Source organism: Dendronephthya gigantea, unplaced genomic scaffold, assembly GCF_004324835.1.
Source record: "Dendronephthya gigantea isolate DGI-Jeju-01 unplaced genomic scaffold, DenGig_1.0 000041F, whole genome shotgun sequence".
Lineage (NCBI taxonomy): Eukaryota > Metazoa > Cnidaria > Anthozoa > Malacalcyonacea > Nephtheidae > Dendronephthya > Dendronephthya gigantea.
In genome coordinates this window covers 1,138,641-1,159,681 of record NW_021163051.1, presented here as the reverse complement: position 1 = coordinate 1,159,681, position 21,041 = coordinate 1,138,641, and the positions used below count along the sequence as shown (strand labels likewise).

The 21,041-nt window shown below is 38.5% G+C and overlaps 1 protein-coding gene across 1 annotated transcript; it reads left to right on the top strand.

Annotated features, from left to right (window-relative positions):
* Positions 1–282: 282 nt before the first annotated feature.
* LOC114526786 lies at positions 283–14,886 on the top strand. Its single transcript, XM_028548306.1, has 7 exons — positions 283–322; positions 395–540; positions 678–779; positions 3,076–3,147; positions 3,303–3,366; positions 11,967–12,540; positions 12,810–14,886. The coding sequence occupies exons 1-7, from the start codon at positions 283–285 to the stop codon at positions 14,884–14,886; spliced, it is 3,075 nt and encodes a 1,024-aa protein (XP_028404107.1).
* The last annotated feature ends 6,155 nt before the right edge of the window (positions 14,887–21,041 follow it).

Genomic DNA, 21,041 nt, shown 5'->3' with positions numbered 1-21,041 from the left:
TAAGACATGTAGCCTTATTTCTGTTGTTCATCGCATTGCCATTGCAACCAATGGACATGAAATATATTTATTTGAAGAGTTTTCAGGATAACTAATTTGAAATGAGCAAGTATACCCATAAGATGTTGAAGAATATTATCGATTGAAAACAGGGACATCTGAATAATCTAATATGACCACAAATTTACTAGGCGCGAAATCGATAATTTGAGTGTGCAAAGCATGATGGTTAGCATACACACATTGCTTGTTTATACAATATGTAGTACATACAACTAACACATGAAGTTGGCAATGCCAGGAGTGTTTTGTTACAGAGCAGGTAAGGTGTAATGTACATAGTGAACTTTGTAGCCCACACTGATGTTAATATAATAAAAAAATTCTCATTTAGACAACATTGAAACCATTAAGAAGCACTTAGACAACTATTTAAAGACTGGTGACACCAAAACACCAGATAGAGGCAGAGGACATTCTGTCTCCAAAAGAAATGGTCGTTATGTCTCTGCAAGCGATGAAGAAGATCCTTCAGACAAGGTTAGTATTAGGAGCATTGCATTGTTATTTAAAAGTCTGTTTGGTGCACTACAAACATGATATCTTGTTGACATCTAATAGGAATACTGTATCATGTGTAACTTGTATCTAATATGTATTGAAATGTGTTATTTTAGGTTCCACCTAAGAAACCTAAATGCAGTAGAACAATGTGCACCAATAATACTGACAATATGGTAGCCATGGTGAAAGCAAAATATAGTTTGAATGACCGAACAGTACGTATTGGTTTATTAATGTTATAAATGTAAAATTTCTGAAGAGAAATGAAATAATCAGAAAATGTTTTCTCCTACATCGCTGGCAGCTTGGGGTGAGAAAGGAGAGGGTGCATGGTGCAGGTTATACAACATATTTTTCATTTTGTTGTTCACCACCCTTTGAAACAGACACCATGTAATAGATAATTAAAGATATGTGACTGTGTTACTTCAGCAAACAAGAGTTTCCAATATCAACAAGTATTGCGCTTAGTTGTGTTACTTGCTTGTCTAGGCTGTATATCTTTACAACTATTGTACTGTTACTTTCCTAATTACGTTTATCCTAGCCCATCCTGCCAACTTTCCATGTGGGAGAAAACTGGAGTGCCCGGAGAAAACCCACGACTTTCGGCAGAGTGTTGACTGGCTGTTTTCGCATAAGTCTGTAGCCAGTGCCTTGCTCTGATGACTGCACCACCAAAGCCCCACAGAAGTGCATTTTTATCTCATGTCAAATTGATTTTTCTGAGGTTGGATTATTATATACTGAGACAATATTATTTAATCCCCGAGCGGGCGCTCCGCGCCTGCGAGGGTACTAAGAAAGTAAAACGAGAAGAAACAAGACATATGAAGCATGACAGTTAGCAAAGATGAACGTGGATACGGTCAAGACAAAGCCGTGTAAGAGGAATATTTCATAATCTGCAAACTTATAAATGTTTTCATAGACAAAGGGTACGTGTTTCCTTTGTTTATTTCATATTTGTTTCGCGATAAGAATGAGCCTTATTTGTATACTTTTCAGCTTTGTATGCCGTTTGTTTGTTAAATTTTCAGCTTTTTATGCAAACGCATAAACCTGTGAAAGGCTATTACACCTTTGCTTTAACTTCAAAAAGTGTTTTTGAAAGTGTAATTTGAATTTTGGTATAAAAAATACACACTATATTTATAAAGTATAAAACTTTTAGCCGCCGGCGTCGACTGCAAAATACAGAATAAAATAACATTTGAAGTTTTTTCTTTGTCTGTGAAGATTTTGTACCGTTTTAATTGTTTGAAACTTCGATTTTAAACCGTTACTTAATTGCTGGCATGGTATAATGCAGCAAAATTGAACGGGCAATGTTTACACTAGCTTTATGATTATTTTTGTATTGAATGATGGAAACTTTAAGACTGATTTGAGTTTTGTGTCATTTCATAATATAAGTTTAGGTCAGGCTAACTCAGGAAATTGTGTACTTGGTTTGAAATAGCGAGGGGTTGCTGCATGCATGTATTTCTAGTAGAATAATGAAGACTCGTCAGATGAGGATGTTGGGAATCCAGCAAAAGTATGTGAACTCAGAGTAGAAAACAAAGAGTTGCACCTAAAAGTTAAAGGCCTAGAAGATAAAGTCAAGGACCTAAAACAGAAAGTCAGAGATATGCGTCGTATTGCTTCCAATGTGGAAGGTAAATTTAATTTCTGGCCATATATTACTTATTTCTCGTGTTGTGGTCATTTATACAATTTCATACAGCCAATATTATGGTAATTATATCAATTTTTCTAGATTCAAAGACAAGCAACGAGACTATGAGAAGCGTTGTTTTTTATATATATGTTTGTTTTTTCTTTATTTAGAGTTATCAAGTGTAAGTTTGGCCATATCAGAGCTTACAAAAATTGTAAAATCAATGACACCTGTCAAGAGAATATCATCATATTCTCCATCATCATCATCAAGAGATTCGACATCATTGAGATCTTCATCACCAGCAGGTTTAAAACCAATTAGCAAAGACAGTGATGATTCAGAGAATGTGGAGAATAATATGGTATGGTTTATTGACTTTATTCAAACATTTATATTTGGTAACAAATTAGTGCATACCCTGCTAGCAGAGTGTCATTCTCTGTTGCTGGTTGTTGGTTTGGTACATGTATAGCAACATAGAAGCAACAGCCACACAGAAGCAACAGAAAGTGACATTCTGCTAGCAAAGTAATTTGTATGTTGTTTCTGGCTGCAACTACTTATTGGTGTTTGTGAATAAGTTAATTAAAGAGTAAAAGAGACCTGTCAGTTCATTCCCCAGATTGAGTCGGCCAGAAGTATTTGACTTATGCATTTCTTGCAATTGCACCTCGGCAATTATATGTTGGGTTTTTTGCTAGTTTTTCTTTGAACAAGAATTTTAGTACGGTACTAGCATAAGTTTTCCAATCTTGTTACATTTACTCTGATACGAGGTTGGAAGTTCTCTTAAAATACATATTGGTTTGACATCATATTCCCAATTATTAAATTGTCTTTTGTAGAACAGAAGGTGTTCTAGCAATGATGATGATACAGATGATTACTCAGATGATCAATCAGATGGAGAGAATGATGTAAGATAAAATTATAAGTATTTAAAATTTTATAACATTTTTACTGAGAGTACCCTGGGTCTTGTACCACTGCTAATAAAATTGTCATGTGTTAAACAGATCTATGCATGCTAAGCAATTCGTAAATTAATGTACATTTTAATTGCAATTCGTAGGGCCTGGATATTGAAGATGGTAATGAACCTGTTTACCAAGGAGCAATGATTACCAGAGCACAAAGTATTTTGATTTCGTTGTCATTTCTCCTGCGCCATGGCTTGACAGATGCAGCTCTGACAGATCTACTAGGAATACTGAATTTGCATTTCCCAAGTATTTTTCCAACTTCGAAGAACAAATTTTACAAGACATTTAATTAAATTGAATCACAGGTATGTATAGAGTAATTAATTGGACTATATGTCTTCCAAAATATCTCATGGGTATACGAAGCATATGAAATAAGTTAACCTAAAACACAAAGTTTGTTCCCTTTGGGATATAAAATGCATTCTAATTGTGCGAGAAATAATAAAACTGTAGAAATTTGCCTGGAACTCTACGGCCTTTTACATTCCTGCCAAAAGTTCTGGCTAATTTGAATCTCAAAGGTGTCAGTTTTTTTTCGACTCACCCTCTATACATATATATATACATACATATACATATACATACATATACATATACATATACATATACATATACATATACATATACATATACATATACATATACATATACATATACATATACATATACATATACATATATATATATATATATATATATATATATATATATGTGTATCACATGGTGACGCTTACCAGGTGATTAACATGGTACTAACATGATTACTACCATGATATATGCTGCAATCAGTGCCATTAAAATGTGGGACACTTGTTTAAAGGTTATTTTAGTAAGTGTCAAATTAACTTTGTTAGAGGTTTCCTAGTGACTACCAGCTTTAACGGATTTTGAAATGTATAGAAGCTATTAAATCTAAAGGATTTCTACATTGAATTTTGTCACTGATTGTACATGTTTGATTATATTTTAGGTGCACTTTTATTGCCCTGTGTGTGCTGCCTACTTGGGAAAAGACAAGGTTGCAAAACCCTGCAATGACTGTGGAGAGGAATTCATCCCTGATGACTGCATTAAAAGTGGTAATTTTTTCTTGTACATCCCCTTGAAGCAGCAGCTTACTGACCTGTTAAGTGATCCAAAAATACATTCCTATTTGACGAATCGTGACCTGACTGCCCAAACCATCTATATATCAGACATAACTTAATCTTTGCTGTACAGGAAACTCGTACAGAAACATCGCCTTTCAGGGAATGACATTACACTAATGTGGAACACAGATGGTGTACCTGTATTCAAATCATCATTGTACTCCATTTGGCCAATTCAGTCCATGGTGAATGAGCTGCCTCCACATCTACGATCGAAAAACATTCTAATAACGGGGCTATGGTTTGGCCAAACAAAACCCCACATGAACACCTTCCTGGTGCCTTTGGAATGGTGAGCATTAATATGAGCAATTGGATGTTTGAGTTTTGTTCGCTGTTGCAACTTGTTCATTACTATAAAAGAGGCTAGTGCTTAAATTATTGACACTCGATGGTTAGCATGTATGAAGTAATTTCCAGTCATTGACTGTCGACTCACCTTTGCAAAGTCATAACAACAAATCACTGAACTGTATTTGTTCTGGTGTTATGCTTTGTACACCTTGATTTACAGTGAGTTTAACAACTTTGTGAAACATGATTTTCTTGATAACCTTGTTTGCTAACAGCATTTGATGGTTTGGCATGATAAAGAGGGTTATTTGCTACTGGTGGCAATTGACCTGGATTGCCAGTTAAAATCAATGATGTTCCACCAAATACTTTGTTATTATAACCAGTTGCTTGTTTGCAATGCTAGCAAACTTGCTTGTTTGTAAAATTAACTTGGCCAAGTATGGAGTATTCATCAATAACAATATATTCAATGTTATTAATGGTTTCCTGATATCCAGACAAGCTTTGTCAAGCTATCATCATTTATATTTTTTGTTGTTTTTTGCCTTTAACACTATGTGCAAATTAATGATACTTTCTGCCTCTAAAGGCTTCACCACAATGGGCGATAAATAACAGATTCCTGTGCGGTGTTTCCACTTTCAAAATCTTATATTTCCCTTTTAAGCCTAAAAAAACATATTGTTTTCACTTCATCAGTTGCATTAGATTCATTGCAGAGGCAAGTCGAAATAATCTTTTGCTTGATTTAAGGCTAGCAGCACAGTAATAGCCATTCTTCTTTGCCATTTTACTTTGAAGCAGGAAAATCAGTGATGATGACTTCAAGTTGTTTCTGTGATCTGTTTTTACAAGTTTGAGCTGACTAAAGATTCTTTCTACTGCAGCATTTGAAAATGGCAATTAAGCCAATGTTGCCACAAGTTTCATAATGTTGGGGTACTTTGCTTTGGGTACTTTGCTTCTTATCAAGTACCTCTCCATCTTTGCAATCATAATGTTTTATAATCATTTGTATTTGCTTCCTAATCAATCGTTAAATCGCTTCAACAACAAACAATTTATATATTTCACTCCATATGAAATCTTAACAACAACAAAAAAAATTATAACCCTCAATCTCATGCTCTAATCACGTGCTCTAAATCTAATTGTGACGTTTAACACGTTACTTCCGGTTCTTAACATTATTTACACTCCCCAGGGTTGACATTGTCTATGAACAAGTCAACAGTCTACTAAATCTTTACAACAAAAAATTAATATTAGTATAACGTGCAATAACATAACAGTTCGTATTTCCTTTATAATTTTCCCATTTCCTTCAACCTTCGTAATTGTCCAGTAATTGCTGTGTTTCTCTGTGGTCGCTCAGTCGGATGTAACACTTGCTTGGTCGTCTTTGCGCTTTTTTCTTCCTTCCTTGCTTGATCATTCTTGATTACCTGTCTAACTTCTATAGGAATGAAATGCTGGATGGAACGCCTTAACAACTGAGAATGGTTTGAGCTTTCACGAAAAACTCTAACGACTGCAGCACGGGCAACTCCATCTTCTCCGACCATTAGTTGCCCTACCTTTGCCAATTTCAAAAAATTCTGTTTTGTTTGTTTGTTCTTAATGATAACAATGTCTCCCACAGTTATCTCAGGATTCTGATTACCTCTTGATTTTCAGCTTGATTCCTCTCTTAAAGCTAACAGGTATTCGTCTCTCCATCGCTTCGTAAAACTCTGGAGCAAATTTCTATGATGCTTCACCCTTTGAGTAAGAGATTCATAGGTGCTTACGATTTCGTAATGTTCACTATTTCGCATAGTCGTAACTCGTCTTCCTTAAACTAAGTGGGATGGCGACAATGCGTCTGGTCCAGCTCTGCAGGTGACAACTGCTCTATACTGTTATGTTGGACTGCCCTTTGGGATGGGTTGCCAATTCTCTGTCGCTTGTGTTTTTCTCGTCTTTCCAGCAAGTAATTTTCTCAGTATTGTGCACTCCTCTTTGTATAAGCCCTAGGAGTATGTTCATGTTCCGAGATTGCTTCAACTTTCTTCATGATGTACAAAACATCTCCTGCAGCATCCCACTTATTTGACTTACGTAAATGTATCCTTCAGCAGTCATCATTATTTTAGGAGAGTGTAAAACGACTGAAAAAATATGCCACGTTCATGAATCTTGAGAAAAATGGGTAAACAAGAGTATGAGTGGGTAAACTGAGAATGATTTTATACAGTTTCACAAGGAGTATACTCAGAAGTTCTCTACCTTATACTTCCAGCCGTTTTCTTATACTTTGTGCTTTTCTTTACCCCGCACTCCTTTACATACAATTAACATTTACTTTTCCTGCGCTTTTGTGAAACCTCGCGCATGCGCGTACCTTTTGACCGCAGTGTTCACATTACATGGCATAGAACAAAATCCGCACTTAAATGTTTCTTATCAATTAGGTATTGAGTTAATTGCATTAAGGTAGCATGGACAAGGGATGCAATTAGCTGAATATGCAACAATTATCTAATATAAATAGGTGTTCACAATATGAAAGTTTATCTGATGCGGTATGATATGACCTGAATGATATGAAGTATCTAACAATAGTTTTAAGCACTTTTAATCCTCCCTTACGTGTGTTCATTCTTTTTTGGTGTTACTCCATGAGAATAGTAAATAGTAGATCTGGAAAACATTCGTACAGTTTTTCTGTAAATGTCTCGTTTCTTTTTTCCTTCCTTTAAAAATTGTATCAATGAAGTTTTCAGGAACTTTCTCAGAAGCGCAACCCTTGTGGTTAAGAGGATAGCATTCAATTTCAAGGCACTTTTTTCTTTTAAACCCTTTTGGTCACAGAACCAAGCACCCTTGATTTGATCTGGTAATGAGGTCTGCACTGAATGGCGGGATGTGTGATGAACACCGAAGGAATCTTTGCTCATGTACGCCTGTTGTATACGGCGAAAAGCACTTCAAGAGCAACTAGATTTAAAAGCCCTTCTCACGTATGGTTCAATGTTGGAAAAGACGGATATGAATGCTGAACTTCTAGAGCAAAATCGTGAGTTAAACCAGTCAGCAAACCCCCTTCAGATCAACCACACAATCGAAAACCACAACAATGTTACCAAGCTCGTCAAAACAACAATGCAGACATACCACCTAGGCAAAGCCAAAGGGACATCGATCAAAACTCCAAAAAGTGTTGCAATGGTGGGGAACAGTTCTCGCACAAAGAAGGCAAATTGTCATGCCCAGTCGGAGGGAAGAAATGTCATGCTTGTGGAAAACTAGGACATTTTGCAAAACATTGTCTGTCAAAAGCACAACTGCAAGGGCAGAAACAAAGCTCAAGGTGGGATGTAAATAAGATATCTTGATGATACGGATGAGGAATTCACTTTTGTAATCAACTCAAGCACCAAGCCACCAGAAACCACTGTCACGGTGGAGAATGTTTCAATTAAAGTTATGATGGATACAGGATCTTCAGTAAACCTTCTAAATAAGTCAACTTTTACAAAAATCCATCAAATAAAATCCAGATATCCAGTTACAAATCTCCCATAAGAAAGTTTTCCTGTACGGAGCAAATACGCCTTCAAAGCCCGAATCACAGCAGGTTCAACTATGATAACAAGTACATTTCTCGTCACAAATACGAACAGCACATGTTTGCTCAGCTGCCAAACATCCACCGCTCTTGGATTACTCAACCTAAAAGTTAATTCTGTTGCACTTGACCATCCTGATCCAGAAATATCAGCGGTATTGAATAAACACAAAAAAGTATTCGAAGGAATGGGTAATCTCAAAGAGAAAAAAGTCAAACTAGAAATTGATCCTTATATTAAACCAGTGGCTCAACAAGAAAGACGTATTCCACACACCATGAATCGCAAGTTAACAAAAATGGAAGAACAAGGCATAATAGAGGAAGCAGAAGGCGCAACACCATGGCTCTTACCGCTGATTGCAATACCCAAGAAACGAGGAAATGTTCGCTTGGTACTTGACATGAGAATTTTAAACCAAGCTTTGGTTCGCCGCCGTGTCCAGATGCCTACAGTCGATGACATTTTGCATAAAATGAAAGGATTGGCAATATTCACAGAAGTAGACCTCTCCCAAGGGTATCTGCAGATCACATTGTCCGAGAAGTCGCGTTATATCACTGCTTTCCCTATGCCTGATGGCAGTCCATACAGATTTAGGTGATTGATACTGGGCGCTTGTCCCTCCGGAGAATATTTTCATGAAGCAATCAAGGATCAAGCAATCATGAATATTTTCATGAAGCAATCAGTTGTGAGCCTCTTTTGTTTCATTATTTCTGCCAATAAGATGTGAGATCCTGATGATCCGTGCACTTGGAAGGCAGCTTTACAAAAATACCCTTTATTGTGAAGGTCACCCAGGCATAGGCCAATCCCCCTGTGTGCACCCAACCTGCTCATAGCTGCTTTGTTAATTTTGCATGTGCCAACATCTCCCACAACTGGTGTGACAAATCCAGGGCATGTCCTTTTGCAATTTTCTCCATTTGGTTGTGATGGTGTATGACGTAAATCAGACGTATTCTTGCAAAATGTTTTATCTATTTGTGCAATTAATACATCTTCTTCGTCGGATAACAAACTGTCCTGGTCAAATATATCTTGAATATCGAGAATAACTTATTGTTTATTTGAGAATGTATATAATCCAGTTCTGAAGATATGTTGCTGATAAGTGCACTTTCAACACTTTCATTCAGTGTTATTGATTCTGTAGTATCTGATAAAACACTCGCTGTATAGGAAAATGATTTGCAAGCAACATCTGTATAAAATGTGACATAACCATTTTTCAAGTGTTTTCTAGTAACTCAGGTTCCTGGGAGAGCTTCCTTAATTGCTTTGGTGACTTGAATTTTTTTCTGAGTTTGATAAATTAAGAAGATCCAGAATAGCATTTTGCCTCACTTCAGAGCCAACTGACATTTTAAAGTGTTCCAGAAGAGTTTGAACATGTTGTTTCTTGATTCTTTTATAATATGAGCAAAAGTAAGCATTTACCGCAACTACTGTACATATGTCTAGCTGTTGTTGAATATCATAACATTAGATGAACCATTACAGGTTCATCAGTCACATCTTATCACACAAATCACAGTTGTAGTGTCCAGTACCACACGGAAAAAGTGAGCCCGCATAAGAGGAAGAAGAAAACATTTTATATACGTGAGATAGAGAGTTTTTATACGGTTAATGTGAGTTTATGTAAGATGAAATCAAAGCAATAAATTAGAACCTTTACATTGGCAACGAGGATTAAGAGAACCTACGAGCCATAGCCAACGCATTATACGTAAATTTGGACAAATACAAGTCGGATTAACGATTTATTTAGCGAACAACCACGAATAGCAAATCTGCCATCTTTTCCAGCCTTCGATGTCGTAGCAGACAAGGCCAACGCTTTGGAAAAAATGGATTGGAAGACTTGAGAACTTATTAGTCGGTATGAACATCAACAATGACGCTAGAAAACGAGCTTTATTATTACACTATGCAGGAGAACGTGTTTACGAAATCTATGAAGCGAAGAAAGGGGAAAGTGGAAACACCTATGCCAATACTAAAGAAGTGCTCCTTATGTATTTTGAGCCAAAGACAAATATACAAATAGAAATTTACAACTTTCGTAGTTGCAAGCAGAAAGAAGGGCAAACCTTGGATGAATTTGTAACAGAACTAAGGCAGTTGTCAAAGAATTGTGGATTCACTGACCTTGACAAGGAAATTTTATGCCAAGTGATCCAGCATTGTAGCTCCAGTCGGTTTCGTAGAAGGGCCCTGCGAGAACCTGATAAATTGTTAACTGAAATCTTGAACATAGGCAGAACATTGGAACTAACAGATAAACATGCTGCCTCTATGGAGAATAAATCTATTTCAGCAGTCAAATACAGCAAAAAGCAACAGGCAAAACGAGGAGACACACCGTCAAATTACAAAGGCACCACCCAAGACCAGGACACTGTGGGGGTGCATATCCACAAGAATTGTGGGGGTGCATATCCACATACTGGATCTTGCCCAGCTTTAAGATCCACAAAATGATTCGGATGCGTCTGACTCATCCAGTGAAGATGAATATTGTTATGGCGTCCGTTTTGACGAAGACGTTTTAAAATTTGTGCACAAAAAAAACACCTAAAACCTCAGTGAAATTGAACAATGTCAAGTGCCAAGTGACAATTGACACAGGAGCTTCTGTTAACATTATAGATGAAACTGTTTACAAACGGTTAGGTCAACCCAATTTAAAGAAAAAGCCGATAACAAGATGCTTATACCCCTATGGTAGTGGCCAACCATTGAAGGTGGTTGGCCGGTGCGAATTACTGGTGGAAACAAACAAGAAAATCCAAAGCCATGAATTTTATGTCGTCCCAGGTGATCATGGATCACTCCTAGGATATTCCACTTCCATTGAACTTGACCTCATAGCTGTCCTTAACTAAAAAAACTGACCCCCTCCTTAAGCATAAGAATCTCTTCAAAGGAATAGGAAGGTTAAAGAACACCACGGTAAAGTTGCACATCGATGAAACGGTTAAGCCGGTAGCACTAAAACAGCGTAGAACACCGTTCCATCTAAGAGACAAAGTTGCAAAAGAAATTGAAAAGCTCCTGAAAGAAGATGTTATCCAGAAGGTTGAAGACACCCCCACACCTTGGGTATCACCTATCGTCACACCACCGAAAAAGGAACCAGGAGCTATAAGACTGTGTGTAAATATGCGAGAGCCCAATAAAGCAATCCAATGTGAAAGGCATCAAATGCCAACTGTCGATGAACTCATTAATGATCTAAACGGGGCTAAAATGTGCAATAAGCTGGACTTACGTGCTGGATATCATCAAGTCGAGTTACACGAGGATTCCAGATACATCACAACTTTTAATACTCATGTCGGGCTCTATTGATATAAGCGGCTAAATTTCGGAATCTGCTCGGCATCAGAGATATTTCAAGAAGCTATACACAATGTTATTCAGGATATTCCCAGAGCGAAGAACAGGAACAACATGATATCGCGCTTAACTTTTTCAGTAGCTAGCCCAGATAAGAAGTTTTCCTCCCAACTACATGCAAACGTCCTGGACAACATTGCTAGTGATACCCCCGCCTTCCCATGGTCCCAGCTGAAAGAAAACTGGCCACACTTACGCTCGATTCCCTTTGAGACTGTGTCGAAACGGCCGTGTATTGATGTTATGATTGGAAGTGACCACCCTCTTCTTCACCTTGTTATAGAGGAAGTATCTGGAAGTGACCTGCAGGATCCTATTGCACGATTGACTAACCTTGGCTGGGTGTGTTTTGGTCCTGCATTGGCTGATAAGAATCCTCGTAGCAGATCCCGAAGTAACTTTGCTCGGACACATCGGACAAGTCAAGCTCTGACACAGACACAACTTGACGACACATTATGCAAATTCTGGGAACTCGAGTCGATTGGTATACGGGATGTGAAACAAGAGATGTCAATGGAAGAGAAGAATGTCGTAGAGAAGGTTGCAAATACTATTTCGTTATGTGATGGCCGATACACCGTTGGTGTTCCGTGGAAAGAAGAGGAGCCGGGACTGAAGATTAACTATGAAGCTGAGCTTGTACAACTACAAAGCCAAGAAAAGTTGCTGAAGAAACGGGGTGTAGACATAATGGAGTCTTATGGCAACATTTTCATGGACTATAAGCAAAAGGGTTACATAAAGAAAGTGCAAAAGTCGGACAGCGAAAAACAATGGTTTTTACCCCATTTCCCAGTCATTGGACCAGAAAAGAGCTCGACGAGAGTTCGTGTCGTGTTTGATGCCGCGATGAGGTACGAAGGTAAAAGCTTGAACGATGCCATTCACGCTGGACTGAAGATGCAGAGAGAAGTAGTCGAAGTCCTAACTAGATTTCGTAGAGCCCCGGTTGCGCTTATGGCTGATATCTCCAAGATGTTTTTGCAAGCAAAGTTCCACGAACCAGACCGCGCCTATCACCGCTTTCTTTGGCAAGAATTTGAGACCCAGACGTGTACGAGTTTCAAAGACTAGTGTTTGGGAATACTGCATCGCCTTTCTGCTCTCAGTATGTTCTTCACAGCCATGCTCAAGAGAACAAGGGAGCTTTTCCTGAAGCTGCAGACTCTGTGGACAACGCCATGTACGTAGATGATCTTTTGGACTCTGCTGAAACGGTCGAGAGTGCAAAGTCGTTGCAAAGCCAGTTGTCAAATATGTTGAGCGCCGCAGGATTCAACTTGCGAAAGCGGGCTTCCGATGAACCTGCTGTCCTGGAAAATGTGCCACCAACCGACCGTCTCCCTATTGTTGAGCTCAGCGATGGCGAATCGCCAAAGACCAAGACCCTTGGCGTTTTGTGGGAAGCTAGCTGCGACGTATTCATTTTCAAACTAAAGTCACCTGACCCGAACATCGCACCAACGAAGCGAACTGTTCTTAGTGCAATTGCATCACTTTACGACCCGCTGCAGTTCCTCTCCCCATTCGTGATAAGAGCCAAGATCTTAATGCAAGAAATCTGGACCGAGGGATTGAAATGGGATGATGTACTGCTTGAAGCCTTGAAGGCGAAATGGAATTGTTGGACATTCGAACTGCCAGATCTTTCGAAAGTCTCCCTTCCACGCTGCTTGCGTCTCTCTGATCCAGATATTGTCGAACTGCACTTGTTCTCCGATGCTTCACAAGATGCGTATGGCTCCGTAGCTTACCTAGTTGGCCGCTACAAAGACCTCCCTTTCACATCACGTATTGTTGCATCAAAGTCCCGCGTCGCCCCACTAAAAGCCGTCACCATTCTGAGACTCGAGTTGTTGGGTGCCGTTCTTTCCAGCCAACTAAGCGTTAGCATCTCGCACGTTTTGACTATTGATCGTATCGTATTTTGGACTTACGCAGAGAACGTCTACTATTGGGTGCGAAACCAAAGTCGTTTGTTCAAACCTTTTGTGGCAAACCGTATCGCCGAAGTCCAACGCACCTCAAACCCGGAGCAGTGGCGCCACGTGCCTGGAGAAATGAATCCGGCAGATGCTGCAACCAGAGGCCTGACCGCCGTTGAATTGAGCCAAAGCAGTTTTTTGATGGAGGGTCCATTTTTTCTCAAGAGCGACGAGTCCTGTTGGCCTCCATCACCAAGAAAAGACGTTGCAAAGGTGGATCTAGAGAAGAGATCTACAGTCAAAACATTCACAACGACATTGAATGAAACTGAGTTTATTTCTGTTGCCGACTATTCCAGTCTGAGACAGTTGTATCGAGTGGCGTGCTGGATAAAGCGCTTTATTCACAACTGTAGACAGAACTTAGACCAGCAGAACTTTGTTCAGACATTGTCGCCGACTGAACTTAAAGAAGCCGAAGAATTTTGGGTCAAGCGATGCCAGTCTGAAGCGTTCCCAAACGGAGTGAAGGAGCCATGCTTGGCACGGTTAACCCCAACTAAAGATGCAAACAGACTCCTCCGTGTTAACGGACGTTTAGCAAGAGCTGAAAGTCTTTCTTATGAAGCAAAGTTTCCACTTCTCCTTCCAAAGAAACATCCTTTAACAAGATTGGTTGTGCAGAACGCACACGAAACTCTCGGACATGGAACTGGAGTGGAACACACGTTGACAGAGTTGCGAGCGCGATTCTGGATTGTTAAAGGACGTCGCGTCGTGCGAGATATTGTATCATCGTGTAAAGAGTGTCGAAGGAGATTTAGAGTTCAAACTACTGGGCAAATCATGGCACCTTTGCCCAACGAAAGGCTACAGTCCTTACAAGCGTTTGACAATGTTGGCATAGATTTTGCCGGCCCGTTTCCGACAAAGCAAGGTCTTGGGAAGACCCGCGCAAAACGTTATCTCTGTTTGTTTACGTGCCTAGCGACGAGGGCAGTCCCTTTAGAGATGGCATATCATTTGGATACGGACTCGTTTGTGAATGCCTTCCCACGCATGACATCAAGGAGGGGAACGCTTTCTTACGTGATTACCGACAACGGAACCAATTTCGTTGGAGCAGAACGAGAGATCAGAGAGCTGGTTCAACAACTGGAGCAAGATAAAATCGTCGAGATGATGGGCAAGTACCATCCCATAGAGTGGAAATTCAACCCCCCTTCCGCCCCACACTTTGGCGGGGTGTTTGAGGCAATGGTGAAAAGTGCCTAAAAAGCAATCAAAGCCATCTTGGGAAATGCTGAGATAAACGACGAAGAATTGCACACGGCCATCTGCGGAGCTGAGAAACTATTAAATTCTAGACCTATCACTTACGTAAGCTCGGACCCTCAAGATCTGACGCCTTTAACGCCAAATCATTTTCTCGTAGGAGAAGTAGGGGGTACATTTGCTCCGGAGGCTATGGACAAAGTTGACGCGTGTCATCCGGTGAAACGTTGGCATAGGGTTCAACAACTTCTTCAGCATTTCTGGAAACGCTGGCAAAGAGAATTCCTTCCACAGCTGAGTCTCCGGCGGAAATGGTTTCATCCGAGACATAACATCGCGGTAGGTGATGTCGTTTTAGTGGCTGAACCACAGAACAATCGAGGAGAGTGGCCTTTAGCACGTATTACGGAAGTCTTTCCTGATGAGAACGGAACGGTTAGAGTTGTAAAGTCGTGGTCGAATGGAAAGGAATACAGGAGACCGCCTGAGTCCGCTGGAGTACGTTGACCAGAAAGGATGACAATTGAAAGGATTTGTTATAATTGTTAAACTTTTGGACTGTTATCTAGTCAGTCACTTTCGAATGCTATGCATTCGGGAGGGGAATGTTAAGGAACGAGTAAACTGCTTATGATTTAGCTTACTTAAAGTTTGGACAATATTTTGAGTCTGCGATATGCATGGATCGCGGGCGTCTGAATCGCAAGAAAAACGTTGCGGTTAAATATATTTGTATTTTGTTTTTGTTCTGTATTATTGCCTGAGACTTATAGCGAAAATAGATGACTTTTAGAGGGATTTGATTCGGTCTAATTACTCGACAGTTTATTTGGAAACAGAAAGATTGCAAAGATAAGTTTCACTTGTTGACTATTCTATATGTATTCTTATTTGGTACTTTGTGGAATCATTTTCTTGTAGCAATTTGTTGTGTTATTAATAACTATGAGTAATCAAAGTCTTGATAATTTACCATGCATTGATCTAATATCAGAACTGACGAAAATTCCATCTCTTAGGGGCGACGTCCATACTCACATTGCCACGGAAAACGTCAAACTGAGATTAAGAAGAAAAAAGGAGCTAGATTATCGCTATTTGTGGACTTGAAATGGTAGAATTCTGTTAAGAAAGGATAATGACAGCCCAGTTATTTATATTGACAATTCATAGATTTTGGAAAGATTGCAAAGATAACTTTCACTTGTTGACTATTCTATATGTATTCTTTTTTGGTTCTTCGTGGAATAATTTTCTTGTAGCAATTTGTTGTGTTATTAATAACTATGAGTAATCAAAGTCTTGATAATTTACCATGCATTGATCTAATATCAGAACTGACTAAAATTCCATCTCTTAGGGGTGACGTCCATACTCACATTGCCACGGAAAACGTCAAACTGACGTTTTGGGTGGGTGGGTGTTTAAATTTGATCCTGTCTGACGTTTTGCGTGGCATACTTTTGAATGTTTTATACCTGTGTGTTGCAGTTTTACGTTCTTGTGCTGTTTGACTTCAGATTTTCATGTTTATTCATAAAATGTATCCGAAATATGCATAGAAATATGTCAAATAAATAAATAATCTCCTTCACGGTGTCCGCAAGATTTATTCCAGCGGTCGCCACAATTTTGTTGGAGACTTCATGTTATCATGAACATTTAATATCGCATATATCCTGGAAAATGGCGCCGGATGTATTTTAGGCTATTTTAGGTAAGTAAAATATGCAAAAATATTTTCTACCTTTTTACCTTGATTGTATATATTTAATATTTTTCCTAGTATTAGAAATATATTTAAAAGTGTGTTTTTTTCCTAATATTTGCACAGTTTAATATTTTGCATTCGTACTTTTCAAACTTGAATATTTATTATCTTTTTAAAAAAGATTTCGTCCTTAAATGTGGAATTCAAGCTTTTAGTACTTTCGAAGGGAAGTTCTAAATAAAAAAATATATATATATATACACCCGTTTGCAAAAACGTTGGCCGCAGATAGATATATAGATAGATACCCGAAATCTAATTAGAATTGCATATGTTGTGTAATAATATGATTAAAATCCCATGCAAATGTACTCATATGCAATTCTAATTAGACTTCGAGTATCTATCTATCTATCTATCTGCGGCCAACGTTTTTGCAAATGGGTGTATATATAATATATATATATATATATATATATAATATATAATATATATATATATTATATATAATATATTATATATATATTAAAATCAATTTTTTAAGTATAAAGTATTTTTAAGTATAAGTACTTTTTAGAAGGAAGAAAGCGCCTGCCAGAATAGTCACATGATAACAATTGCCGGCTATTTGGGCAATTTTGCTTTGCACTACTGTCTAATTTTTGCATTGCGGCAAATAATTTTAAATTTACTTCAAGACGCATTTAACACAATCAACGAATCCTCTCAAAAATGTGATAAATTATTTATTGTGGTTTGCACATAGTGAAACTATTCAAGCTTCAGAGTTTCATAAAAAAAGTTGGAAACGAGGTTGGTCATTACAACGAAGACTACGGTAGACAGCGGTAAATAGTCTAATACATCATTTGTTTTAGAATTTTGTCTTTCATTGTCGATAATGTCTAAACAGTTGACATTGACTGGAATTTCATTCAAACCAAAACCTTATTTCAAAAAGGATTCTACTCTCTATGAGAAGTTTGTGAACAAAAAATGAAGTACGGAACATGATCGTTTCGGTAAGAAGCAGGATTTCCTTTCGTATGTTTTAAGAGAATGGGAAAAGGTGAAAGACAATCCCGAAAATGCTCGAGAATATCTAGCTGAAAAAGAAAAGGATACTCCAAAACAAAATAAACAGTTTTTTCAAAGGCTATCTCAGGGAAACAATGAAACTTCTCAAGTGGCAACAAGTCCAGATGCAAAACAGAAACCATCCAGTTCTGGCAACACAAATAATCCTGGAGACAAAACGCAGAACAGAGAACAATACCTAAAATCACACAAACTTGTTCAAATCACTAAGTTTCTGGAAACAATTGGTATTGATCCAGAGCAATTTCTTTAGCAGGATGTTTTAGCTGATGCGGTTTTCATGAAGTTCTTGACTTCATTGATGTATTCTTGGAGTGAGTTTCATGATATCCACCAAAACTATAAGACTCAAGAAGTATACAACAGAAAATCTAACTTGAAATTGAAGCTTGACGCCATTAAAAACGCTGAAGCCAGTTTAAAGAAAGCAATCGAAAACGTTGTGTCTATGAAGTGTGGTCCTGGATTATGCTCTAGTCTTCTTAGTCAAGCCTATTTAAAATGCGCAGATGCATTAAAAAATGTCATTCTAGCTGGATCAGAACTGAAAATGTTAATTTGCAACAAGGATCTTGTGCAGTCATTGAGGAGGAGAGTTAAACAACAAGAACAAAACAAGAGCTCACTTCCGTATCTCACCACTCGCTTCAAACATGAGCTAATTTCGTGCTTCTGTTTCAACACCACAACGCTTTCTTGGGATGACGTCTTTTCAACTTTTGTTGAGAAAGAAAATTCCTGTGGCTCAACGCAATTAGACAAGGAAGAAAAACTTTACTCTGTCGCAACGCTAATCTCAACCAACATCATACTAACATCTTCGGAGCTTTCTGTTGACAGCGAAGCAGAAAAACGCGAAATATTGCAAAGAATGCCCGTTATGATGGTTGCGAACGAGAAAGATGATTTGTTCATTAATCTTCATGAATTCGTTTTCACACCCGGGTTATTTGAAGCCTTTTTATGCTCTGATAGCAAAACTGTAGATGAGGACGAGGAGCAAAGCCGCAATAAGGGTGAAGAAAGCGATGAATCAAAGAACGATCTCAAACGAAATTATACAGGTCAACCTTCCTTAGTTTCCAAATTTCCTGAGATAATCGACAAAGCTGCAGAATTCATGAAGCAACACAGATTTGCTGCTCACCATCGTAGGCGAACCGAGACTGGTTACTCATGTGGTGTTACAATAGCGCAAATCAGAGACCATCTGTTAAATGAAATCGATAGCTTGAAAGAATTTGGAATTTCTTTGTCAACAGTTTGACGATTATTTAACGCACCTAACTACGGTAACCTAGCGAGCGCAAGATACAAGGGCTATGTTGATGCAAGAGTCGGAACAAAATGTAATTCTTACCAGCACCACCCTGATGCTCATTATCTGTTTTCGAAAAACAAACAACGAAGAGAATTTGCTTAGCTTTTCAGAGACTCGGTAACAATTATCAGCACAGATGACATGGCAAAAATCAAAGTTGGCCCACCTGCTGTTTCCCGGTATCATCAGATTAAACGTCTTTTCCCAACGAATGACACACCAAACAACAGCGACCATGACTTTCCGGTGCCTAATTATCTGTTGTCAGTGTCGGGATATATGTTGTTGCAGGCCACTCCTCTTGGCATAGTTGCAAGTGAAACGCCTGAATCAGATCTAATTAATGCTTCTACATACGATTATGAGGGACACACAGACGTAACAAGCCCAGTCGACACTATTTGTAATAAATTTGATATATTCTATGATGAGTCCATCAATGATTTGTACAACATTATCGTTCACCAAGCCAGTACCCAGTTGAATGTTAAAATATCCAAGGAAGAAATTATGGATTCTCTAAAAAAAGAAAAATCTTTTGATACTGGAGAACTTGAAAACCCATCGTATGAAAACTTGAAGGATATTTTATCGGCGATCTCATCCATTCTGAAAACTGGTATAGTGCTCCTTAACATTACGGAAAATATATTCGTTAATGTCGAAACCTCTTGCCCTAAAGATGAAGCTCCGATTTTCATCTGTATGATCAAAGAAGGTACTTCGACAACCTTTGCATTACCAGTTTTTAACAAGGAATCTCATGAAAAGTTTTCAAGCATTCCCTTGAAGCCAGATTCTGACTGTCTTACGTTAGACAATCTTGGACGGCTTCATTTAGGTACACTATATTCTGGTCCTGCTCACGTCTTTGTTCGAGCCAGCAAATATGATGGAACAACAATTGTTTCACACATTTCAGATCTTCACAAGATCATTTCCTCCAACGAAAGCCTAAAGAAAAAACCAGTTTTGATGGTGATGTCAGATGGTGGCCCAGATTTCACCCCAGTGTCAGTATTGAATACTTTATATTTTTATCGATTATTTAAAGTGCTAGAACTTGACATTTTGTCTGTTTTCACTTATGCTGCACGGTGTTCAGCTTTCAATTGTATTGAGCACCTTTGGTCTCCTCTTAGTAATAAGTTGGCGGGTGTCCAATTTAGCGCCACTCTTGAAGATCAACCGAAACCACCATGTCATCAAGCTGGTTTATCAGCAGAAGAACTTTGCAAGCAAAAAAAATAGTTTTTGACAACGCTATTAAATCCATCGTACAGAATTTCTGGAACAATGCAACATTTGATAGCTTTCCGGTTTCTTCGTACCCGGTACTAACAGGGGAAGCTGATTTGCTGTTCAACGACTACGATGAAGTAAAAAAATTTATGACTTGTCCAATTCGAGACATTCAGAAGTACACAGAGATTCGCAAAGAATTCACCAACATGCACCAACACCTTGATTGACATTTAAACGAAATCGCTTTTGTAAAATGTGAAGATTTGAGTTGCTGCAAAAAATGGCAATCTGAGGATATTTCTCATCATTTCAGTGGAACGAGTAGCAACGTTAAGTTTCCCTCTCCGACACTATCGAAAGAAAGAAGAGGCCACTACAAAACTTTCCTGCAGGAATGTTTGAATGAGAGTAAATGATATGGTCATGATGGGGAGCCAACTGCAGTTAAAGATAACCTTGGTGCATATTCTCAGGGCTGCAAATCTTATCATTTCAAATCCAAAACAGCAAAGGCACATATCTGTGTTTCATCGCAGGAAATCTATCGTTTCAGGGAAGCAACAAAATGTATTCAAGTGTAAGATAAGTGGCTGCGGAAAGGTTTTCTCCAGTTTATCTACTCTTAACCGCCACAAGAGGCAGGAAGGCCATACAGCAAGACGCATGATGTCAAGAACTGACAACGCCCATAATTCAGAAGAGCCAAATGTCATGAAAGAACCAGTAGCTGTGAAGCGAAAGGGTAAATCAACAGGAAAATCGTCTAGGAAACAACAAAGG

Coding starts and splice junctions, on each gene's coding strand:
- LOC114526786 (XM_028548306.1), top strand. CDS start 283: ATGAAGTTGGCAATGCCAGGAGTGTTTTGTTACAGAGCAG. Junction 780..3,075: donor ATAGTTTGAATGACCGAACA/GTACGTATTGGT, acceptor TGTCTTTTGTAG/AACAGAAGGTGTTCTAGCAA. Junction 12,541..12,809: donor GTGTTTGATGCCGCGATGAG/GTACGAAGGTAA, acceptor TGTTCTTCACAG/CCATGCTCAAGAGAACAAGG.